The 25,947-nt window shown below is 42.6% G+C and overlaps 1 protein-coding gene across 4 annotated transcripts in view; it reads left to right on the top strand.

The window, feature by feature from the left end:
• ALDH18A1 (aldehyde dehydrogenase 18 family member A1) overlaps nucleotides 1–4,769 on the top strand; it is a 46,853-nt gene extending 42,084 nt beyond the window's left edge. For all 4 annotated transcript variants that reach the window (XM_053584333.1, XM_053584334.1, XM_053584332.1 and 1 more), the window contains exons 17-18: nucleotides 109–204; nucleotides 3,750–4,769. In XM_053584333.1, the coding sequence (XP_053440308.1) occupies nucleotides 109–204; nucleotides 3,750–3,931 (278 nt within the window). In that variant the 3' untranslated portion in view covers nucleotides 3,932–4,769. The remainder of the gene's footprint in view (nucleotides 1–108; nucleotides 205–3,749) is intronic.
• The last annotated feature ends 21,178 nt before the right edge of the window (nucleotides 4,770–25,947 follow it).

Genomic DNA, 25,947 nt, shown 5'->3' with positions numbered 1-25,947 from the left:
AGCTCCCTGGGGGCCCAGACCCTACCCAGATCTGTCACTAATAAGGGTAAAAATAGGGATGTTCTCTGTGGATCATCCTAATTGGGTTTCTCTTTTTTTACACTGAAGAGAAAACAGCAGAGTTCTTCCTCCATCACGTAGATAGCGCCTGTGTGTTCTGGAATGCCAGCACTCGTTTCTCTGATGGCTACCGCTTCGGACTGGGTAAGAAAGACTCTGGTCAGGGGACAGAGTAGTTCCTTGCATGTCACTGTGTAGTCCAAGGCCATGGTGAGGTGGAGATGATGGCTTTTCACTGTTACATGCTTGATGGAGGTAATAGAGACCTTGCAAGGTAGAATTTTCAGAGAGAATAATAGTTACCCCTTACTACCTGGTGGGAGTCCTAAGTTCTTGACATTTCATGCATCAAGAAGGTAGGTACTTGTATTTCCTTTTTCATAGATGGAGAAACAGATTCAGAGAAGTAAAGTAACCTGCCCAGATTAAAGTAACAGCTGGCATTCAGACCCACAGTGGTGCGAGCCTGAAGCCTAGGTTGCTTCCGCTGCAGTGTAGGCAGACCATAGCCTATGTTTGTGCACAAGGTTTGGCAAATATACATGCCAAGGTCCCTGGAGAGCACTGCTACAGAAGACTTACGTCTTCAGAGTAACACAGCTAGGTTCCCTCTGAGATGAGAACCCCTGACAAGGATAGGACAAAGGAAGGTGTTAGTATCTGCCCTGAGCCTGAGTACCAGCATCAAAAACAAATAGGTAAGCCCAAAGTTTCAAGGTTAACTTCCAAAGCAGAGTTTGAAATAAAAAGCACCAGAAGGCACTCTTCTACCACCTTCCATTAATTATAAAATCTAATGTTGGGGTTATTTGGACAGCCTCTGGTTTTTAGGGGTACCATTGTATAACACTCCTGTAAGGCATTTATGGCACATATTTTTTTCTTTTTCTTTTTCTTTTTTTTGAGACAAGAGTGTTACTATGTCACCCTTGGTAGAGTGGTATGGCCTCACAGCTCACAGCAACCTCCAACTCTTGACCTTAAGCTATTCTCTTTTTTTTTTTTCAGAGACAGAGTCTCATTTTGCCTCCCTCTGTAGAGTGCTGTAGCGTCACAACTCACAGCAACCTCTAACTCTTGAGCTTAGGCGATTCTCTTGCCTCAGCCTCCCTAGTAGCTGGGACTACAGAAGCCCGCCACAACGTTCAGCTATTTTTGTTGTTGCAGTTTGGCCAGGGCTGGGTTCAAACCTGCCACCTATTTTTGTTACTGTTGCAGTTTGGCCAGAGCTGGGTTCAAACACGCCACCCTCAGTATATGGGGCCGGCGCCCTACTCACTAAGCCACAAGTGCTGCCCAAGCTATTCTCTCATCTCAGCCTCCCAAGTAGCTGGGACTACAGGCGCCCGCCACAACATCTGCCTATTTTTTGGTTGCAGTCGTCACTGCTGTTTAGCTGGCCCGGGCTAGGCTTGAACCCAGCTGTGGCTTGCGCGGTAACTACTGTGCTACAGGCACCGCTATGGTACATTTTCTGAATATTTGAAAACATTTTAATCCCCTGCACTTTTTGAATAGATGATCTGGCTGGAGAAGTAGTTCTTATTAAATTTTTAAAGATTATTAAAGGGAATTTACTCAGTTATTTAGTCAGTAGACTGTTTGTTTTTAGCTCCCTGTTTTTATTATGTTGGAATTATCATATCACTTGCACTGATCTTTTTATTCCATATTTTTTTAATAATTTTTATTTTATTTTATTATTTATTTATTTTGCATATTTTTTTTGCATTTTGCATTTTTTTTTTTTGGCCGGGGCCAGGTTTGAACCTGCCACCTCTGGTATGTGGGGCCAGTGCCCTACTCCTTTGAGCCACAGGTACCACCCTTTTATTTATTTTTTGAGAGACAGAGTCTCACTTTGTCGCCCTCCATAGAGTGTATCACAGCTCACAGCAACCTCCAGCTCTTGGGCTTGCCTCAGCCTCTTGAGTAGCTGAGACTACGGGTGCCCGCCGCAACACCCAGCTATTTTTTCTTGCAGTTCAGCCGGGGCCATAGGAGCCACCCTTTATTCCATATTCGTAAAGAAGAAACAGTAAGATACTTAAAGGGCTGAGGTGCCCACCACTTAGGTAAAAACCCAGGATGAGTGAAAAGCAAAAGACCACCCTTTGTCCTTCCAGTACCAGCTCAGAGCAAAAAAAAAAAAAAAAATCCTGTGAAATGTGTCATTGCCAGTGACAGATCTTTACTGAGCACTTCCTACATTCCTGTCATTGTGCTAAGTGCATCACATGCATCATCTCAGTGCTACAAAGTGGATTCTGTTATATTCCTCATTTTCTAAATGAAATTGAAGCATCAGAAATGAAGTTAGGTAATATGCACAAAGTCATATGGCCTCTGTTCTACAATCCCAGTGGTTTCACTGCCCTTGCTGACCAGTAGCCCAGGCACATTCCCCAGGTCTCTGTTCTCCACCTGGTCTTCCCTGGCACCTCCTTAGGGACGCTTTCCCTCCCTAGCTTGTCCCCAGCCCCACGGCACAGTCTCTGTCTTAGCACCCTTCACTGCACTTAAGCACCACATGAGATTATTTACTCACCTTTCCTTTGCCTGTCTTGCTCACTAGAATATCAGCTCCACGACAGCAGGTCCTTTTATCTGTTATTCACCACTTTACCCCCAGGGCCCAGCACAGTACCTGGTACATATATCTTTTGTAAAGTTGGAGTGAATGAAGGAATGCTGCTGTACTATGTATAGTGCAGGATACTGAGCAAGACCCAAGGAACTCTCCTGATGTCCCTTGGATCTGAGCCAGCAACAAAAGGGAAGTGAAATGAACAGTAACCCTTTCATGTAGTCCATAACTGATGAATGCTCATGTGCTAAGACTTCTGGGCAATACTAAGAACATGGCCCTTACTTTGTAGGATTGAAAGTATATTTAAGGAGATGAAACCTTCATACTAGACATTTTTGTATACCAAAACATGTCCAAATGTCAAAATATGGTATATAATTCAGATGCTAAATTGATATCAGAGACAGCACTTCTGATATTATCAAAGTGCATATGTTGGGCCAAATTAGGATGTGCCCCCTTCTAATGAAACCAGATTTTCCACAGAGGCCTGGGGAATGTGCCTGGACTAGTGGTCAGCAAGGAAAGTGAAACCACTGGGGTTCAGATTCTGGTTCAAGAGTACAGAGGCCATATGACTTTGCACATATTATCTAAATACAGGGATAAAATGCAGATGAGAGGGCAGCGCCTGTGGCTCAATGTATAGGGTGCTGGCCCCATATACTGAGGGTGGCAGGTTCAAACCCGGCCCTGACCAAACTGCAACAAAAAAATAGCTGAGCATTGTGGCGGGCACCAGGTATTCAAGAGGCTGAGGCAAGAGAATCTCCTAAGCTCAGGAGTTGGAGGTTGATGTGAGCTGTGATGCCACGGCACTCTAGCAAGGGCAATAAAGTGAGACTCTGTCTCTAAAAAAAAAAAAAATGCGATGAGAGGCCCACAGATTGGGTTTCATTGGAAGGGGGCACATCCTGATTTGGCCTAACTAGAGAACATACTATAGGGATGGTGTGACTCAGGCCAGCCTGCGGAGGATGGGTCAGGAGTTGGCAGGGGTAGAGGGGTACCAAGTGAGGAGAATTCCATTGTGTATCTGGGACATGAACAGGAAGCAGAGGCAGGGAAAAGCCATGTCTTCATCCATGCTTTTCCACAGGAGCTGAAGTGGGAATCAGTACCTCACGAATCCACGCCCGGGGACCAGTAGGACTTGAGGGACTACTTACTACTAAGTGGCTGCTACGAGGCCAGGACCACGTAGTCTCAGATTTCTCAGAGCATGGAAGTCTAAAATATCTTCATGAGAATCTCCCTATTCCTCAGAGAAACACCAACTGAAAAGAACCAAGAAAACCTGGGAATGTTCCAGGAGGTCTTCAAAGTTAAACTTGTCTTGGAAGAATCTCAGGGGAAAAGCCAGATCTTGTCTCCCAGTTCCTGGAAGTGTCTGCCTGTTGGAAAGTGCACCCAGATGCTTGTGGGCTCAATTTGGCAACTTCAGTCTTGGCTAGTATGTGTATTCCAGCTCACCTTTTTTTAAGTAAAAAAATAATTGCTCCAGACAGGGACTTCACATTGCCCAGTCCAATTTTCTTCAATGATAGAAAGGTGCAGTTTCCGCTACATAAAAGGCAAGGAAAAACCATGGCTGCTTTTTGTCACCTCAGTGAGGTAAAAAAAGGCTCCCTTGGGATTTTGTTGGCACTAGATGCCAGCCACCCATAATAAGTCTTCTCACACTTCATGTCATTTCGTTTCATTTTTTTCACACATAGTCATCTTCAGAAAGAAAAGATTGGGAATTTAGAAGAGGGGCAGCTCTTTTTAGCATTCTCATCAGAAACAGTCACCACAATAGACTGAATCATTTCTGCTGGGACCATTTGTATTTATTTGTGGGGTAAATAAATAATCATCCCAGTCACTTGCAGCTTCTCCCAGGCGGGAGGTGCTGCGTCCCTGTAATGCAGTTGGAACCTGAGCTGCAGACAGGAGGTACGAGTCTCAGGATGTTCCCCCCTGAGCAGGAGGAATATCTACAGCAATCATGCTTGAAATTTTTATATGAATTATTTTGTCATCCTATCCTTTTCTTCAAAAACAAAAATAAGAGGATTATTTTAATACTTTAGATTCTTCCCCCCCCCCTTTTGAAAAATAAAGTTCTTACGAAAAGACTGGATGATTGAAGTTTTTTTCCCTTATTTGTCATTACACCCTTCTTTTCCCCACCCCCACATGTGACCTTCTTGCCCCTGCTATGGGCATGGTCTCTTCTCTGGGAGTTGTCTAGGGAGAGGGGATATCTAGGAAGCAGACAGGCAGACCTCAGCAGGGACACTCAGAGTGGGAGAGAGGAGTGGACAACAGGAGAGTGAGCCCAGGAGCTTCAAGGGCTTACTCTCATTGTGATGCTCTGAAGTGAGTGGATGTGTGCAGTGTGAGCCAGCTGCCATGTGTCACATCACCACAGCCTCTGTTCGGACAGTCGGAGGCTGAACTGCCATCCCTAGTTCACTTTAGATGCAGGTAACTTCATCCTTCATCCTCCCAGCTCCTCCTTGGCCATCCTGCTGCCTCAGGACCGCTTGACAGCTCTGACCCCACAGCTCCCTCAAGTCTAGAGGTCAGCAGACGGGCTGAGGTAGTGCCCACACCATGGCCTTGGGGTCTCTAGTGCCCAACAGCCTGCAGTTGAAAGAGTTGTCTTTGGGGGTCTTCCTAAAGAAATATGCAGGCTGTTTTCCTCTGATGATGTTTTATGAGCACAAGGGTTACAGTGTCATGTGGAACATGTTTCCCAGGCTGGCTGCAAACCCTACCTCTCATCCAGACCCTTACATGGTCTGGCAAGTTATCCTGCCTGCCCTGCCCTCTGAACAGGAATTCTGGCATAGCTTGCCTGAAAAGGCAATAAACAAAGTCCTGCCTGACACTATCACAAATACCACAATCAGTTCCCAACCAGAAAACAAATGCCCAAGCATCTAAAATAGAAAGGGACCCAAGAAAGTGGGGCCTTTGGGGAAGACTCCACTGAGAAGGCAGGTCTGCTCTGGGCCTTGAGAAAGACCATCACCATAAAAAAAATTCTCAGCTCCACTTTTACTAAATTGGCCTGAATCAGTCACTGTAGTAAATATACACACTGAGTTGAGCTGCATGCCACAGAAAACCCAAACAGTTGAGTCTATACATGATGGTTCATTTTTTTCTCATGTAAAAAGAGGTCTAGGGCTATGCCTGTGGCTCAGAGTAGGGCACCCCCCATATGCTGGAGGTGGCAGGTTCAAGCCCAGCCCTGGCCAAAAACTGCAAAGAAAAAAAAAAAAGTCTAGAGGTCAGCAGCCAGGGCTGAGGTAGTTCCTACACAATGGCCTTATGCACCCAGCTGCCTTTGGTTTCCACTCTTCCATCCTAGGCAGAGGCCCTTTGGGCTTTCATAATAAAATACCATAGACTAAGCTTAGAAGAGGGGCAGCTCTTTTTTCAGCCACCCAAACTACATTCCAGGCAGTGGGAAGAAAGAAGGACCATATGCAAAAGAGTATGTGCCAGCTTTCCCCTTCTCATGGACTGTCCAGGACTGGCACATGGCCCCCCTCAAGCATCTAGAATTGCTAGTTAAATTCTCTTCAATGACAGAAAGGGGTGGTTTCTCCCCATAGAAAAGGGAAGGAAAATTGTGGCTACTGCTTATCTGGATGAGATAAAGGCTCATTTGTATGTTCACATTGCATTTCCAAGAAAGTAGGGGTTCTTTTGGTAAGGAAGAGTGGAAATGGGATTAGGGAAGATTTCATTGATTAACGGAGCTGAGAGTAGGGCCTATTCACCTAAGCAATGTGGCTGCTGCAGAATGAAGGAGGTATGGAACAGAAGCCAGGGAGGCAGCCCCACTCTCCACTGCACTGCCTCACAGAAAAAGAATGGCCAGGAGGTGCCCAGATACCCTGAAGGATCATGGTACTATCTGCAGCCCAGCACAATGGAGGGAGCTCTGTACCAGAATTCCAGAGTAATTTTTCCAACTGCCAGTAACCTGGGGTAACAAACAGTTGTGCCTCAGTTTCCCCATCCATAGAATGGGAGCTTAGATCATTTTTCCATTTAGGTGAGAGTAGGGGAGGCTTTCCATCACTAAGTTGCAAATTAGCTGAACAAGGTGTTTTTCCTATCTGACATGCACAGCTGCCCAAGCCTTTGGTGGGCATTTGAAAGCTAAGCTCAAAGTCTATACATGATGGTTTTCTTTTCTCCTCTCCTCTCTGCACACACCCACCTCTGCTAATTGTCAGACATGTGGACCTTAGATTACTTTAAACTGTGGTCCAAGGATCATTGTAGCAGAATGACCAGAGGGCCTATCTAAAACTGCAGATTCCCTCATGGAGCCAAAATTTCTGGGCATGAGGCACGGAATTTTTTTTTTTTTTTTTTTTTTGTGGTTTTTGGCCGGGGCTGGGTTTGAACCTGTCACCTCCGGCATATGGGACCGGCACCCTACTCCTTGAGCCACAGGCACCACCAGAGGCACGGAATTAGAATTAACATCCCACTTATGTGAGATTTATCTACCATCACCACTGCAAATAACCCAAAAGTTTTATTTTTCACCTGTAATAAGTTCAGAAAAAGATAGTCCAAGGCTAGTGAGACAGCTCTGTGGTGCCATTAGGGACCCAGACTCTTCTCAACTTCGGCCCTGACATTCTTAACTATGCAGTGTCCATCACACGTGATGGCTGTCCCACCTCCACACCTATGTTCCATCTATGTCCTAAGCAGGGAGAAGGGCAGGGACAAGGGGCATGAGCAGTTGAGTTTGCCCAACACACCACATTTAAAGAGCTTTCCTAGAAGCCCCAAGCATGACTTTCTCTTACATCTCATCAGGAGGAAATGTTTTGTGTAGCCACATGGGCAACTCCAGCTGCAAGGGTGTCTAAGAAATATAGCTTTATATCTGGGCACATACCCGCCCATACAAAAATCAGGATCCTCTTTGTATGGAAAAGGAGAAGATAAATACGAGGTAAGCTGCTAGTGGTGTTTGCTAGTTACTGCTAATGACTTTCTTTTTTTTTTTTTTTTTTTTTTTGAGAGAGAGCCTAGAGCTGTTGCCCTGGTAGAGTGCCATGGCATCACAGCTCATAGCAACCTCCAACTCCTGGGCTCGAGCAATTCTCTTGCCTCAGCCTCCCAAGTAGCTGGCACTACAGGCGCCCACCACAATGCCCAGCTATTTTTTGGTTGTAGTCATCATTGCTAGATTCAAACCCGCCAGCTCTGGTGTATGTGGCTGGCACTTTAGCTGCTTGAGCTACGGGCACTGAGCCACTGCTAATGACTTTCTAAAGAGTGGGATTTCTTGGAAGACCTCTTTGTTCCCTTGAGCTCATTGATGGGTTTTATAATGCAGGTTGTGTGAGGGGAAACTGCATTGCCCTATAAGAGGTGGAGAAAAGATTAACTTCCTGGGCAATTTTGGGGAGTTAAAAATGAGTTGTAGACCTGCCCTAGGCAGAGGGTACAGACTGAAGATCAGTAGGAAGTTAGGCTAGACAAAGCCAAATCACCAAAGTGTAAGAAAACTGTTTTTAAATTAATGGTTTAAATTAATGGTTTGATAGGATTGTTAGGGACTGAATGTTTGCATTCCCCCACCCCAAGTTCATATTGTGAAGCCCTACCTTCAACATGATAGTGTTTGGACATGGCACCTTTGGGAAGTAATTAGGGTTAGATGAGGTCATGAGGGTTACATGATGGGATTACTGCCTTTATAAGAAGAGACACCAGAGAACTTCCCACCCTCTCCCACACCCACCACCCCACCCTGACAATCTCTTGTGAGGACGTCGCAAGAAGACCAGACAGCCTTTTGCAAGCTAGGAAGTAAGAGGTCCCTCACCAGGAACTGAATCTGCCAGCACTTTGATCTTTGACCTCACAGCCTCCAGACTGAGGTATAAATTTCTGTTATTCAAGTGACCTAGTCTATGGTATTTTATTAAGAAAGCCCAAGCAGACCAAGATGGGGTTTTATCTTGGAGGTACTTGCATTTTAGAAAAGGAGTCCTGTTATTTCAAAAAGGTAGCCAGTGACAGTGGAAAGAGCGTGCATTTGGGAGTCATGTGACCTGTACCCCATCTATAAATTGTGTCAACTTAGCAGAATTACTTTTGCTGAATTGAGACTCAATTTTTTAATTGAAAAAAAAAATAGACAAGCAATACCTACTTTAAAGGGCTCCTATCAGTAAAGAATCAGATAATGGACTGGACACCTAGCCCATGGAAGAAGCACCATCACTGTTAGCCACAACTAGCCACAACTAACCACATCTGTCTTTGTATTCCCACTGAGCCCAGCTAGGATTAATGCATACCGATGCTCACTGAGCATCTGTTGAAAAGGACTTGGGCAGAGCTGTAGAGGCAGAGGGCACCGCCTCTGAGATCCATGAACCATTAGGGACATCAGTGTGAGGACGGCAGTCTAAAATGATCATGTCTTCCCTGATCCCAACTTATTTCTAAACAACTGAGGAGTGTCATCGTTCTCACCGAAAGTGCCCTGTGGAGTCTCTTGTAGTGGAAGGTGGGTTAAATGTTATGTCTTTTCTACTAGTGCTTCTGGGAAAAACCAATGAATATCTTCAGAACCACTCTTAAGGGCATCTCATTTAAGTTAGAAGAATTCTGCCTTTAGTGAGAATGAGATTTAAAGCTTCATTCAGCATTCAATGGGCACCTACTATGTGCTGGGAATTTCAAGTGCTGGGAATAAGAGATATTCCTCCCTGTTTCAAATCTTAACCTATCTGAGAATTGCTCCTCTAACCTCAGGTAAGGTAATTCTCCTTAGCTCCCAGCCCTTAGCGCCTATTTTATTCTCATTCCTAGGAGAAACCCTTTGGTCACTAGGAAGACGCCAAACTAGACAGATATGTTCCCATGCTGGAAAGATTCGCCATAATTTAAGAAAGGCAGCCTGCTCTTTAGTCCATCTGGCCCCAGGATTCCTCTAACGCTAGAGGGCGGACTGGACCCATGGACCTAAGGAAGTTTGTCCACCCTCAGGGCCCAGCAAACTACCTCTTATCCTCAGACTGATCTGGAAATGAAGGGCTGGCACAGTAAAGCAACTTTTACCTAGAAGGTAAGAACACAAGCTTTTTGGTTAAGAGACAGAATAGGGCTTGTACCTTGATCCCGATACCTACTAGCTGTTTGACCTGGGGAAAGTGTCTTAACTTCTCTGAACTTTGATAATGCTTATTCACAAATGGGTTCTATGAGATTGATTGTAAAACATTAGCACATTACCCAGCACATGGTAAACCTTCGTGGTAAACCTGCTACTATCTGTGATTCTAAGAAGTGGCATTCTCTTAGTTCTTGACATTGCTGTTTTATTTAAAGTCCAAACATCTCTTCGTAGGAAATAAGGTAAGGACACTCTTGTGGTGTATCTACCATGTATCAGGCACCATAGGAGGAGCCTGATATATGAGGCTACAATCATCCGAGTGAGCAAATTATTATCCCTATTTTATAGGGATAGAAACTAAGGATCAGAAAAGTTAAGTAAATTGCTCAAGGTCACACAGTTAAAAAGCCATGGAGGAATCTGGATTCAAACCCAAGACAGCTGGGCTTCAAGGCGCTTCAGCACCACAGGGGGCTGGCCGTAGCAGTAGTGATTTCCTAGAAGTTTCTTGTACCTTAGCCCAAAGGCAAGATGTAAGGGTGAAGAAAAAGGTTGCCATAGCTACTAGCTAGACCCCTTTTCAAGTAATCAGATCCTCGGTCTGTTCCAGTTTTGCAAGAGGAGCTGCTTGTCTGGAAACTCTCCTCCACACCTGCCCCTGGAGGGAGCCAACTGTGCCTGAATTATTTAGAGAGTCTCTAGACACTTGATATAATGAGCAGGTGTGGATGCTTCTCTGACTTTCCCCAACATGCCTTTACTTACCCCCTTTCCCCTCCCCCAGCTGCCTATGAGAAAAAGTCAGCCTTGTCCTTTTCCTCATTGTGTATGTGTGTGCCTCCTGCATTCTCCATCCAGAATCTCTTGGTGAGAAGTGGACCATCTTCCCTGCCCATTTCAAAATCTTTTGATTTGAGTTGAAATTGGTCACATAAATAGGACCTTAACTAGTAAATGGATAAATTATCTTTTTCTATTGATACACAGTTCCTTTTCCTCTAGCCTAAGTTTCTAATATACAAGTCAAATGTAAAGATTGAGTTTGTATACATGAAAAAAGTTAACAAAAATATTCATACTGTACATTTAAATTACGTGATAGGAGAAAAAACTATGCTAATGAAAAAGACTGGAGGAAAATATGAAAATAATGGTGGCAGTTGGCCTATAGTTCTTCTTAGGTCATAACAGCATAAGCGATAGCAGGTATTAATACATTTGATGACAAGAGCTATATGTTTTCTGAAGTCTGTTCCCTGCTCATACACCCTCACCTGAGTGCTCACCTGAATCCACCCCTTTGACCATCATCCTCCTACCCATTTCCTTTGCTCCCACTTCCTGATCGTAAGCTAGTCATGTGGGGTCATTGTGCTATCTGAAACTGTCCTAGGAGGGAATAATTATTTTCATGTTTGTTCCCTATTTAGTCTGTGAATTCATATTGTTATAGGCATCCTTAGTAGTCCCTCCTGCTTCCAACCTCTCAAAAAGCTGGAACTAAAGCTGGAACTATTGTTATAGGCATCCTATAGTAGTCCCTCCTGCTTCAACTTCTCAAACAGCTGGAACTAAAAGTGCATGTTACCATGCCTGGCTAATTTTTTCATTTGTTGTAGAGATGGGATCTTGTGATGTTACCCAGGCTGATCTCAAACTCCTGGCCTCAAGCTCCCACCTTGGCCTCCAAAAATGCTGGGATTATAGATGTAAGCCCTTCACACCTGTCTCCCAATAGATTTTAATGTAAAATCCAACTGAATCCATTGTACTTTCATTTTTTAAAAAATAAATGGGGTTTAAGGGCGGCGCCTGTGGCTCAGTGAGTAGGGCGCCGGCCCCATATGCCGAGGGTGGCGGGTTCAAACCCAGCCCCGGCCAAACTGCAACAACAACAACAACAAAAAAAAAATAGCCGGGCGTTGTGGCGGGCGCCTGTAGTCCCAGCTGCTCGGGAGGCTGAGGCAAGAGAATCTCATAAACCCAAGAGTTAGAGGTTGCTGTGAGCCGTGTGACGCCATGGCATTTTACCTGAGGACGGTACAGTGAGACTCTGTCTCTACAAAAAGAAAAAAGAAAAAAAAAATAGCAGGGTGCTGTGGCGGGCACCTGTAGTCCCAGCTACTTGGGAGGCTGAGGCAAGAGAATCACTTAAGCCCAGGAGCTGGAGGTTGCTGTGAGCTGTGTGAGGCCATGGCACTCTACCAAGGGCTATAAAGTGAGACTCTGTCTCTACAAAAAAAAAAAAAAAAAAAGAAAAGAAAAGATAAATGGGGTTTTCCTTTGTTGCCTAGGCTGGCCTCAAATTCCTAGGCTCAAGCAATCTTCCCAACTTGGCCTCCTGAGTAGCTGGAATTACAAGTGGGTGCCACTGTGCCTGGATACAGGGAATTATTAACCACTAAAATAATTTGCCATTAGAAGTCTTGTTTTTGAAGAATATTTATTAACATGAGGAAGAGGTTCACTTTAAAATATTGAATAGAGGGGGCAGCGCCTGTGGCTCAGTCAGTAAGGCGCCGGCCCCATATACCGAGGGTGGTGGGTTCAAACCCGGCCCCGGTTGAATTGCAACCAAAAAAATAGCCGGGCGTTGTGGTGGGCGCCTGTAGTCCCAGCTACTCGGGAGACTGAGGCAAGAAAATCACTTAAGCCCAGGAGTTGGAGGTTGCTGTGAACTGTGTGATGCCACGGCACTCTACCCAGGGCCATGAAGTGAGACTCTGTCTCTACAAAAATAAATAAATAAAATAAAATAGTGAATAGAAAAAAATTAGGGTAGGCCAGGTGCAGTGGCTCATGCCTGTATTCTTAGCACTCTGGGAGGCCAAAGCAGGTGTATTGCTTGAACTCAAGAGTCCAAGACTAGCCTGAGCAAGAGCGAGACACCCTCTCTACTAAAAATAGAAAAATTAGCCAGGCATTATAGCAGGCACCTGTAGTCCCAGCTACTCAGGAGGCTGAGGCAAGAGGGTTGCTTGAACCCAGGAGTTTGAGGTTGCTGTGAGCTAGGCTGATACTACAGCACTCTAGCCTGGAGCAACAGAGACTCTGTCTCAAAAAAAAAAAAAAAAAGAAAAGAAAAAAACTAGGCTATAAAACAATATAATTAATATTTCCCAATTATATATATTTGATTAGAAATAGATTGGAAGACAAATGTATCAAATACTATGATTCTTACTAAGCAGTGAGATTACAAGTAACTTTTATTTATTTATTTTTAGAGACAGAGTCTCTCTTTGTCGCCCTCAGTTAGACTGCTGTGGCATCACAGCTCACAGCAACCTTCAGCTCTTGGGCTTAGGTGATTCTCTTGCCTTAGCCTCCCTAGTAGCTAGACCACAGGCTCCCATCACAACACCCGGCTATTTTTTGTTGCAGTTTGGCAGGGGCCGGGTTTGAACCTGCCACCCTCAGTATATGGGGCTGGGGTCCTACTCACTGAGCCACAGGCGCCGCCCCACAAGTAACTTTTGTTATTATATTTTTCTAAGTTTTATGATTTTTCTACTTTACTACTAAATTTTTTTAATTTTTTTATTCTCATAGCTACTAATGTATTTTTCTATGGGGAATTATTGGTACAAGGGTGAAAATAAAACTTGTGATAACAATTTTTTAAATTCTAAAGAGAGGCTTATTTTCCATCCCATCCCTTTTTGTCTTCTGTCTTTTGCACATGAAGAAATCAAGACTCAGGGGCTCTATGTGACAAAGAGGGGAACCCAGATCCCTGCCCTTAGGGAGACGGGGCCTCAGAGGAGAGATTGGACTGGTGAGTTCTAAGGTGTCTTCTAGCCCACAGCTCTTTCTCCCAGCTCTCTGCTGGTTTCACCTCCTGCCTTCACAGCCCAGTCAGGGCAAAAGAATTTCAGAAGGCTGTGAAGGGTTGCTGCTCCAGGTACTTCACTGAACTCTAATTTTCCTTCTCTAACTTGCAAATAAGGCTACATCTCTGACTCCATGTTTCCAGATTTTGTTTCAATGCAGACAATTAGATAGTAAATAATTCAAGAGAACGGAAACTGGCAAAGTGGTGTGTGATGTCCAAATAGCTATCTTCTTTACTCTCTGGTGTAAACTTCAGGCTCATCTGCAACTCAGGGGCCCTAGCAAAAGCTGAAATGCGCAAACACAGGAATCTCTCCTGTGTCTATTCCCAGCCATCTTTTGGTACCATCTGAGACCAGGAACTTAGTTTCCCTGGTTGATTATGTAAAACAGCATAACTTTGACAAATTCAGATGACTTCTTAGGCATGTTTGAAGCTCCTTCCATGGTGGGCTGAGTGATCAGAATCCAGAAGCATCAGTTTCTCCTTGGGATGAAATTCATCATTTAAAGCTGAGGTCTCAGAAAACTCACCATCCATCCTCTAGCTCTCTTCCTTCTGTGCAACGAGGAAGACACATTTCACTACATCCTCCTAAACCTACCTCTCATTAAAGACGCAGTCTTAGTTAAGACTCTTTGAATCACAGGTAACATAAACCGTGCCTAAGAAGAAAAGGATAATGTATTATATGGACATAGTAGTGTCCTAGAAAGCCCATGGGCAAAGAAAGTAGAGAGAGCCCAGCCTCTCAAGAAACTGGAATTATTAGCTTAGGCAAAACAAGGGAAATATGTGGCTCAGGTGAATGAACCAGAGCAGGGGCAAGTGACTGGAATAATCTAATGACCCCTGGATGCTCATCATGCCTCTCCTTTCTGTGTAAGCGCCCATTTCCTCTTGCTGGAGAATGGCTTCTTCCATGAGCATGGGACACAGCCAGTGGAAGCTTCCACACTTTTTCCCCTAGTTTCACCACACTTCCCACTCACTCACTGCACATATAAAAAGACTCTGTTCTCTGTTTCAGTGCAAAAGACCCCAATAGGTCTCCTTGGGCCACCTGAGCTCCCTTTAGGAGAGGTGTGGAGAAAGGGCCACAGTGTGGCCTGGGTTGATTTAGCCACATATACCTGTAAGACCTTACATGTTTAAATATTGAAATAATTTTGGAGGTGCCTGTGGCTCAAGGAGTAGGGTGCCAGTCCCATATGCCGGAGGTGGCGGGTTCAAACCCAGCCCTGGCCAAAAACCACAAAAAAAAAAAAAAAAAAAAAATTGAAATAATTTCATAGGACTTCCTCCCCTTAATAGGATGTATATGCAGCAACAATTCAATGATCCTGCTGAAATAACTAGAAAAAACTGGGTAAGTTACAAAAAGCATATTTTTAAAGATATTGGAGAGTTGTGGCAGCAATGAGCCCTAATGAACTAAAATTTTGGAGAAGAAAGAGCCTTTTCTAAATGAGCTGATCAACTCTGAACATTTACTTCCCTAGAGTATTTGCCAAATGTGGCTCCAGGCCAAGGGTAGAGTTTGGCCTAGGCATAAGATTCCTATTGGGGCAAAGAGAAACTGGTAGTGTTTATTTTATTTTTTTTCATTTTTCTTTTTTTTCTTTACCAACGTGTTATAGATAATGGTAGAATTTTTGATGATCTATGTGATCTGGCTTAGCATTAGAATCTGAAAGAACTCTAAACACATGGCCAGTTTTCCCCATGGAACATTTGCTCCTGGCATGGAACAGGAGAGACTGAGCCAGAAGTGTCTAACAGCAGGAGGAAATTTCCCACGGGCAAATTTCCTTGCAGTACATAGGAAACAAAGTCCTATTGGATGGAGGAGGCCTGTAGCAAACAGAAATCTGGTGTTCTCCTCAAGACATTTGCCAGATTGTGAAACTGTGAGAGGCAAGAGACCAAAAAGCTAAGCTCTAGTTCCTGATATCAGAACTCCCACAGAAGACAGAGACCTGTTGGGCTGTCGATCAAAAGGAATGGATGTCGATCAAGGAACAGGAATGACCCAGAGGGGGACTGGGACTAACTAAAAGTACAATTGCGCTTCAACCCAGCTGAATCCCTGACATGGGATGAGATTGAGATGATCAATCCCTCAGCCCATCTGCTAGGAAGAAAAAGAAAACTATCACTGGAGGAAAGTAATATCTGCTGTCTCTATGGATCTTTTACATAGTTATGCAAAGAGCAGGAAATGTGACTAATAAGAGAAAAAGCAGACAATAGAAGCAGACCTGCAAATGGTTCTGACATTTGAGTTAGCAGACAAGGACTTTAGTAGTATAGACAAGGCAAAGAAAATAGAAGAAAAGAATAAAGTAGGAGAAAAAAAGAAGAACTTCAGTAGAGAATTGGAATGTGTAGAAAAGAATCAAATGGACATTCTAGAACTGAAAAATGCAATATCTGAAAGTAAGAACTTATTAAATGAGATATTTCCATACTACTTGGTAAATACCATCTGGCTCAAGCCTCCTGAGTTCCCTGTCTTCATCTCCTAGCCATTCTGGCCGTTTGTGGGACACCCTACACTTCCCCATGGACTAACAACAGAAGAGTTCATAGCTAGTCTAGCCAGGGAACCCAGGACACTGCATTGCCCCTGCTCCAAGCATCCCTTGTGATTCATTGGTGTCTTGCTTTCCCATTTGTCAAGAGTTTGATGTCACCTCTTGATACTGTCATTGGAAGCCCCCATCAGAAACAAATGATTGAAATTGGGAAGAAGGAATTCCCTGAAGGGGGCAATATCAGAATAGGAGGAGAAACAAAGGGCAAGAAAAGGGATATTTGTTCACTTATGATGCCCCCTCAGAAAGCCAGAAATCTGGTACTGACATCTGCTGTTCGGTGAGTTTACATTCTTCTAAGTTCCCTCTTCACTGTGGTGGAGGAGACTTGAGTAAGCTGGAAAAGATGGAGTGAGGCTAGATAAGGTTGCTATGTTGGTGGTTTCCTGAATCTGATCAACTACTAACCCCCACACTAGCTCTTTCCACGAAACACCCAGTATGTCCTTAGTGACTGTAGTTCCTCAAAGGCAAAAGAATCTTGAGGATTGACTGCATCCTAGAGTATAGGCTAAGAGATCAAGTTTTAGAGACAGTTCTCTAAACAACATTTGGTCGTTTGAGCAAGTTACTTTATCCCTCTGAACCTCTCATATGTATCTCATAGGATTTGTAGCAGACACTGTTAATTACCTGATAGTTTCTTCCCATCCTCTTTGCTGGAAAATGTCTCATTTTTTTTTTGTCAGAGTGTTTTGCCTCTTGCTCTCTCAACTCAGGGATGAATCATGCTTGGTCTAGGCCCACTGCAATAATCCAACTCCCTGGTCAATAGTTGGATTAGGTATGTGTGTTTGACCCAGCTCTGGCCATTGAAACAAGAAGGGTGATTAACTAGACTGCAGGGGTCCTCAAACTGCAGCCCCACGGGCGATGTGATTGTATTTGTTCCCATTTTGTTTTTTTTATCTTCAAAATAAGATATGTGCAGTGTGCATAGGAATTTGTTCATAGTTTTTTTTTTTAAACTATAGTCCAGCCCTCCAACGGTCTGAGGGACAGTGAATTTCCCCCCTGTTTAAAAAGTTTGAGGATGCCTGAACTAGAGGCTTCTTGGAAAGTTTTTTCCACACTTATAAAAGAGATATATAAGGAATATGCAAAACATTGTCATGTCCAGATGGTATGCCTGGAAGTGCGGCAACCACTTTGCAGTCCCGAGGGGAGTCAATTTGGAGACCCAAGCCAACTGATGATGGCAGAGCCAAAGGAGGACAAGAGCTAAGTCTCTGACAACATCATTAAGCTTCTGATTTAACCAACCCGGAAGCTGCCTTGCTAGGGACTTCTTGTTACTTTGAAAATAACTAATTTCCTTCAGTTTAAGCTATTTTGAGTTGAGATTTCTCTTACATAGAGTCAAAAGCATCCTAATAAACCCAGCGTTGTTCATGAGGAATGGATTCAACAGAATGACTTATATAAAGTACTTAACAGTTCTGGTATAAGGGTACTCAAAAAATAAGTATTATTGGCCAGTTGTGGTGGCTGATGCCTTTAACCCTAGTACTCTAAGAGGCTAAGGAGGAAGAATTGCTTGAGGCCAGGAGTTTGAGACCAGCCTAAGCAACATAGTGAGACCCTGCTCTACAAAAATTATCTAGGCATGGAGGTATGTGCCTGTAGTCTCATCTCAGGGCATGGAGGAGGGACAATTGCTTAAGCCCAGGAAATCTGAGGTTACAGTAAGCTACGATGATGCTACTGTACTCTAGCCTGGTAGAACTAGAACTTGTCTCAAAAAAAGGTATCATTGTCATCATTTTTCCCCATTATTATTTTTATTTCACCTTATTACCTCAATTCTGGCTATGAATGGAGGGTAATAAGTTTGGGGTTTAAAGAAGCAATGATGGGCATGGGGATATGAGGGAAAAAAGGATAACTCCAGGTGCCTGGGCTCTTTGTCCCAATCTTTGTCCCATCTTCTAACAGTGATTTCAGTTCAGGGTTTTCATCTGTTTGTGTGCATAGACACAGCCAATAGAAACTGACTTACATTAGCTCAAACTAACAAAAAATAAACTAAATTGTGTATGTCACATCATTGAAGGAAGAAATAAACAATGAAGATTTAGGCAAAGAAGGAATTCATTTCAGGAATTCTCAGCCTTTGATCAACTCTCTGGAGCTGTCTATGTGAGAGAATTTGGGTAAGGTGTCTGTATTGTGTTAAACAGCTATTGCCAAAGAGCAGGGCTATATAGATATGGCAATTGGGTAGCTTCATCCTTGGTTATCAGGACTTTTCTGAGAGAAGGAAGCACCCAAGATGTATCTCTTGCTCCTGCCTACTCTTCCAAAACTACAGGTTTCCACCAACTTTGAATGAAAAGTGGCAGCTCCAACCCAAATTCTAGGCATGCTCAGAATTTAATAAAACCAAGACAGTTTGTTTTCCATAACGACTGTAAAAGGAAGAGAAAAACCTGAGGCAAGGGACCAGCCTAGACTATTAAGTCTAAACAGATCCAAGCACTGACTTGGAATGTCTGAGCTAGAAGAACCAATGTGGCCTGCTATTTGCAAAAGTACAAATATTGCCCATATGTGTAATTGTTTAAGAGCTATAAATCAAGCTATGTCTACCTCCATCCCAAATTCATAACCAGGTGTTTCTCTTACCACAAAACTTACTTCTTTGAGTCTTGGAAGCTGAAGGAGCCAGATTCTCCTTGGGTCATTCCTGCCATCTGGACACCTGAGTCATACCCTTGATGTGCTGTGATGGGGCAGAGCTAGACCCAGGCCCAGGATTCCTGGGTGGTGACTGGACCCACTCAATCTTTTCAGTCAAGCTCCCCAAGAGTTAGGGTGGGCAAATTTCCCTCCCCGATGCCTTACTTTCCCAACTCAAGATTTCTAGGCTGTTCTATGTACTTCCCCAAACTATACCACCCTAGCTGGGGAGCAGTGGATGGGAAGGAGACGATGGGCAGGAAGGTAGCTAAAGGGAATCACTTCTGTCTAGACCAGCGTTTCTTAACCTTCCTAATGCTGTGGCCCTTTAATACAATATAATCCTGTGGGTCGTGCCCCACAGGTTGAGAACCGCTGGTCTAGACACTCATTTGGGTTGGTTTGAGGGGATGACCTTAAACACTCGTTTCCTGATTTTACAGGGCAGAGATGTGATTTTGTCCCCCCAGTCCTCACACTAACCCCACTCACTGACAATCTCAGGCCTGAGGGGACAAGTTGGGGGCACACACTTCCCCTTCCTCTTTGGCTCGATGAGTATTTACCTTTCAGAAAAGTTTCCCATAAGGCCACAAAAGAAGAGAAAACCTTTGTGTTTCAATGTATTATGTGAGGTCAAGGACAGAGGCTCCTCTTTCCCTGCTCTGAGGACAAGCACTAAGAAGGACCTTAGAGGCTCGGTGCCCATAGCTCAGTGAGTAGGGCACCAGCCACATTCACCGAGTCTGGAGGGTTCAAGCCCAGCCAGGGCCAGCTAACCAACAATGACAATTGCAACCAAAAATAAATAACCATTTGTTGTGGTGGGTGCCTGTAGTCCCAGCTACTGGAAGGCTGAGGCAAGAGAATCACTTCAGGTCAAGAGTTTGAGATTGCTGTGAGCTGTGATGCCATAGCACTCTACCAAGGGCGACATAGTGAGACTCTGTCTCAAAAAAAATAAATAAATAAGAAGGACCTTAGCATCTCAGAAGCTGAGTTCACAGAAAGTAAGAACTTATGGGCAGCGCCTGTGGCTCAAGGAGTAGGGCGCCAGTCCCATATGCCGGAGGTGGCAGGTTCAAACCTAGCCCCGGCCAAAAAACAAAAAAAAACAAAAAAAAAAAAAAAGAAAGTAAGAACTTATCAAACACTACTGCAGTTGGGTCAAAATGGTTTAGGAGGAGCAGAGTAAGAGCCCACCCCCCTCCCTCCCACCAATCTCACTGGCCAATGTGAGATAATCAGTAAGGCTCATTACTTCATTGAACTCTTAACTCATTAAATATATTGAAACCCATGAGTTCATAATGAAATTTTTTTTAAGAACCATTGGTATTTTATCCTCTTTGGAAGGATGCTAAGAAATCAACCTATTATTTTAAAACTGGTAAATATGGAAAAGAAACAGCATTTATTATGCATTTCATTTTCCAACTGTCTGTCAGGGTAACCAAATAGTTGATAAGGGGATGTTTTTTTTTTTTGTTTTTTTTTTTTTTTTGTGGTTTTTTGGCTGGGGCTGGGTTTGAACCCGCCACCTCTGGCATATGGGACCGGCGCCCTACTCCTTGAGCCACAGGCGCTGCCCAAGGATGTTTGGTTTTTTTTAATAGAAATATTCCAGCTAATAAATGAAGAAGAAATTAAGCTAAGAAATGTGCATATCAGCATTTTGCAACTCTATTTTTTTTAATTTAATTTTTTTTTATTGTTAAATCATAGCTGTGTACATTAGTGCAATCAAGGGATACAATGTGCTGGTTTCATATACAATCTGAAATATTCTCATCAAACTATTCAACATAGCCTTCATGGCATTTTCTTAGTTACGGTATGTAGGCATTTGTATTCTGCATTTAGTAATTTTTGCCTGTACCCGTTCTAAGATGCACTGTAGATGTGGCCCCACCCATTACCCTTCCTCCACCATGACCTTCCCCCTCCCTTCCCTGTCCTTGGCCCTTTCCCCATAGTCTTGTGCTATAGTTGGGTTATAGCCTTCATGTGGAAGCTATAATTTAGCTTCATAGCAGAGCTGAGTACATTGGATACATTTTATTCCATTCCTGAGATACTTTGCTAAGAAGAATATGTTCCAACTCCATCCATGTAAACATGAAAGAGGTAAAGTCTCCATCTTTCTTTAAGGCTGCATAATATTCCATGGTATACATGTACCATAATTTGCTAGTCCATTTGTGGGTTGATGACACTTGGGTTTCTTCCATGACTTAGCAATTATGAATTGGGCTGCAATAAACATTCTGGTACAGATGTCTTTGTTATATTGTGATTTTTGATCTTCTGGGTATAAACCTAGTAAAGGAATTATAGGATCGAATGGCAGGTCTATTTTTAGGTCTCTAAGTATTCTCCAAACATCCTTCCAGAAGGAACGTATTAGTGTGCACTCCCACCAGCAGTGTAGAAGTGTGCCCTTTTCTCCACATCCACGCCAACATCTCTGGTTTTGGGATTTTGTTATGTGGGCTACTCTTACTGGTGTTAGGTGATATCTCAAAGTAGTTTTGATTTGCATTTCTCTGATGATTAAGGATGATGAGCATTTTTTCATGTGTTTGTAGATTGTGTGTCGGTCTTCTTCAGAGAAGTTTCTCTTCAAGTGCCTTGCCCACCCTGAGATGGGGTCACGTGTTCTTTTCTTGCTAATATGTTTGAGTTCTCTGTGGATTCTGGTTATTAGACCTTTATTGGAGGTATAACCTGCAAATATTTTCTCCCATTCTGAGGGTTGTCTGCTTGCTTTACTTACTATGTCCTTGGCTGTGCAGAAGCTTTTTAGTTTGATCAGGTCCCAGTATATTTTTGATACTGCTTCGATTGCTTGGGGAGTCCTCCTCATAAAATATTCACCCAGACCAATTCCTTCAAGAGTTTTCCCTGCACTTTCTTCAAGTATTTTTAAGTTTCATGTCTTAAGTTTAAATCTTTTATCCAGTGGGAGTCTATCTTAGTTAATGATGAAAGGTGTGGGTCCAGTTTCGATCTTCTACAGGTCGCCAGCCAGTTCACCCAGCACCATTTGTTAAATAGGGAATCTTTTCCCCACTGAATGTTGTGTTTTTTTTTTTTTTGTGGTTTTTGGCCGGGGCTAGGTTTGAACCTGCCACCTCTGGCATGTGGGACCAGCGCCCTACTCCTTGAGCCACAGGCGCCGCCCCCCACTGAATGTTTTTAATTGGCTTGTCAAAGAGCAAATAACGGTAAGTAGCTGGATTCATCTCTTGGTTCTCTATTCTGTTTCAGACATCTACTTCTCTGTTGTTGAGCCAGTACCATGCTGTTTTGATCACTTTCGATTTATAGTACAGTCTCAGGTCTGGTAGCGTGATTCCTCCTGCTGTGTTTTTATGGCTAAGTAATGTTTTGGCTATTCGAGGTTTTTTCTGATTCCATATAAAATGAAGTATTATTTTTTCAAGATCTTTAAAATATGACAATAGAGCTTTAATAGGAATTGCATTAAAATTATATATTGCTTTGGTAGTATGGACATTTTCACAATATTGATTCTTCCCAGCCATGAGCATGGTATGTTTTTCCATCTGTTAACATCTTCAGCTGTTTCTTTTCTTAAAGTTTCATAGTTCTCTTTATAGAGATCTTTCACATCCTTTGTTAGGTATACTCCCAAATATTTCATCTTCTTTGGCACTACTGTGAAAGGAATAGAGTCCTTGACTATTTTTTCGGCTTGGTTATTGTTGGTATATATAAAGGCTACAGATTTATGGGTGTTGATTTTGTAGCCTGAGACATTGCTGTATTCCTTGATCACTTCTAAAAGTTTTGTAGTAGAATCCCTAGTGTTTTCCAGTTATACGATCATATCATCTGCGAAGAGTGACAGTTTGATCTCTTCTGACTCTATGTGGATACCCTTGATGGCCTTTTCTTCCCTAATTGCAATGGCTAAAACTTCCATTACAATGTTAAAGAGCAATGGAGACAATGGGCGACCTTGCCTGGTTCCTGATCTAAGTGGAAATGATTCCAATTTAACTCCATTCAATACAATATTGGCTTTGGGTTTGCTGTAGATGGCCTCTATTAGTTTAAGAAATGTCCCTTCTATACCAATTTTCTTAAGTGTTCTGATCATGAAGGGATGCTGGATATTATCGAAAGCTTTTTCTGCATAGATTGAAAGAATCATATGGTCCTTATTATTTAGTTTGTTTATGTGCTGAATTACATTTATAGATTTACGTATATTGAACCAGCCTTGAGACCCTGGGATAAATCCGACTTGGTCATGGTGTATAATTTTTTTGATGTGTTGTTGGATTCTGTTTGTTAGGATCTTATTGAGCATCTATATTCATTAGTGATATTGGTCTATAATTTTCTTTTCTTGTTGGGTCTTTCCCTGGTTTGGGGATCAAGGTGTAGTTTGCTTCGTAGAATGTGTTGGGTAATATTCCTTCTTTTTCTATATTTTGGAAGAGGTTTAGTAATATAGGTACTAGTTCTTCTTTAAAGGTTTGTTAGAATTCTGACGTAAAGCCATTTGGTCCTGGGCTTTTCTTTTTAGGGAGATTCTGTATAGTTGATGCTATTTCAGAACTTGATATAGGCCTGTTCAACATTTCCACTTCATTCTGGCTGAGTCTTGGTAGGTGGTGTACTTCCAGGCATTGGTCAATTTCTTTCAGATTTTCATATTTCTGAGAGTAGAGTTTCTTGTAGTATTTGTTAAGGATTTTTTGAATTTCTGCGGGGTCTATTGTTATTTCATCATTACCATTTCTGATTGATGAAATTAGATATTTTACTCTTTTTTTCCTGGTTAGGTTGGCCAAAGGTTTATCTATTTTATTGATCTTTTTAAAAAACCAACTTTTGGATTTATGAATCTGTTGTATAATTCTTTTGTTTTCAATTTCATTTAATTCTGCTCTGATTTTGGTTATTTCTTTTCTTCTGCTGGGTTTGGGGTTGGAGTGTTCTTCCTTCTCCAGTTGCTTGAGATGTCCCATTAAGTTATTAACTTCCTCTCTTTCCATTTTCTTGAGGAAGGCTTGCAGTACTATAAATTTCCCTCTTAGGACTGCCTTTGCAGTATCCCAGAGGTTCTGGTAATTCGTGTCTTGATTGTTGTTTTGTTCCAAAAATTTGGTTATTTCCTTCTTAATCTCATCTATAACCCATCTATCCTTCAGCATAAGGTTGTTTAGCTTCCATGTTTTTGTATGGTATGCATGTTCCTATTGTTATTGAGTTCAACTTTTATTCCATGATGGTCTGAGAAGATGTAAGGAATCATTTCTATTTTTTAAAATTTGCTGAGATTAGATTTGTGGCCTAGGATGTAGTCAATTTTGGAGTATGTTCTGTGGGCTGATGAGAAGAATGTGTATTCAGTTTTGTTGGGATGAAATGTTCTGTAGATGTCTGTTAAGTCCAGATGTTGAATGGTTGAGTTTAAATCTAAACTTTCTTTGCTTAGCTTCTTTTTGGAGGATCTATCCAACACTACTAAAAGGATGTTAAAATCTCCAGCTACTATGGAAGTGGAGGAAATTGAGTTGCTCGTGTCTGTTAGAGTTTCTCTTATAAATTGAGGTGCATTCTGGTTGGGTGCATAAATATTAATAATTGAGATCTCATCATATGGAGTATTACCTTTAACAAATATGAAGTTTCCATCCTTATCCTTAATTATTTTGGTTGGTTTAAAGCCTATTGCGTCTGTGAACAGGATTGCAACGCCTGCTTGTTTCTGCTTTCCATTTGCCTGGAGTATAGATGACCATCCCTTCACCTTGAGTCTATATTTGTCTTTTAATGTAAGACGCGATTCTTGTATGCAGCAGATATCTGGCTTGAGTTTTTGTATCCATTCAGCCAACCTGTGCCTCTTTAGAGGACAGTTTAAACCATTCACATTAATTGAGAATATTGATAAGCCTTTCGAGAGTCTGGTGGACTCTTTTAATACTTTTGCGACTGTGGAAGTTGGAATTTGATCAAAATTTTCTGGGTGGGTTTACTGTTGTGGTGGAGGATTATGCTGGTTTTTATGGAGGATAGGTCTGAGAATATCCTGGAGAGCTGGTTTAGTTATGGCAAATTTCTTCAACCTGTTAATGTCATTGAAGTATTTAATTTCTCTGTCATAAATGAAACTCATTTTAGCTGGGTACAGGATCCTGGGTGGAAAGTTATTTTGTTTTAGGAGATTAAAAGTCTATGACCATCCTCTTCTAGCTTGAAAGTTTTCAGCAGAGAGATCTGCAGTTATTCTAATATTCTTCCCCTTGTAGGTAATGGTTTTCTTTCATCTGGCAGCTTTCAGAATTTTCTCCTTCATATTAACTTTAGTGAAATTGATTATTACGTGTCTGGGGGATGTCTTATTTGGGTTGAGTCATGCTGGAGTTCTGAAACTGTCTGCTATCTGAATTTCAGAATCTCTTGGCATGTCTGGAAAGTTCTCCTTCATAATCTCATGGAGAAGAGACTCTGTGCCTTGTGAAGCCACTTAATCGCTTTCGGGGATCCCTATAAGACGAATATTGGTTTTCTTCGAATTATCCCAGAGCTCTCTGAGAGAGTGATCTGTTTTTGCCCTCCATTTCTCTTCCTCTTTGAGAGTTTGGGAGCGTTCAAAAGCTTTGTCTTCAATGTCAGAAATCCTTTCTTCTGCTTGCTCCATTCTGTTACTGAGCGATTCTACTGTGTTTCTCAGATCTTTGAGGGATGCGACTTCTTGTCTCAATGTGTCAAAATGTTTGGTCATTTGGTCTTTGAATTTGTTGAATTCTTGAGATATCTTTTGGATTACTGCTTGGAGTTCTAATTCGATCTTATTTGCTATCCAGATTCTGAATTCGATTTCTGACATCTCAGCTATTTGTTTGTGCATGGGATCTTGTGCCGTGTCTGCCCCATTGATCCTTAGGGGAGTTGATCTACTCTGATTATTCATATTGCCAGAGTTTTTCTGTTGATTTCACCTCATGATTGTTTTTCACCGTTGCCTCTGGCCGTCCTCAGAGTT

The sequence above is a fragment of the Nycticebus coucang genome, chromosome 3 (genome assembly GCF_027406575.1).
Source record: "Nycticebus coucang isolate mNycCou1 chromosome 3, mNycCou1.pri, whole genome shotgun sequence".
Classification (NCBI taxonomy): Eukaryota; Metazoa; Chordata; class Mammalia; order Primates; family Lorisidae; genus Nycticebus; species Nycticebus coucang.
The sequence above is the reverse complement of the archived record's forward strand: the minus strand, read 5'-3'. Positions and strand labels throughout refer to the sequence as shown.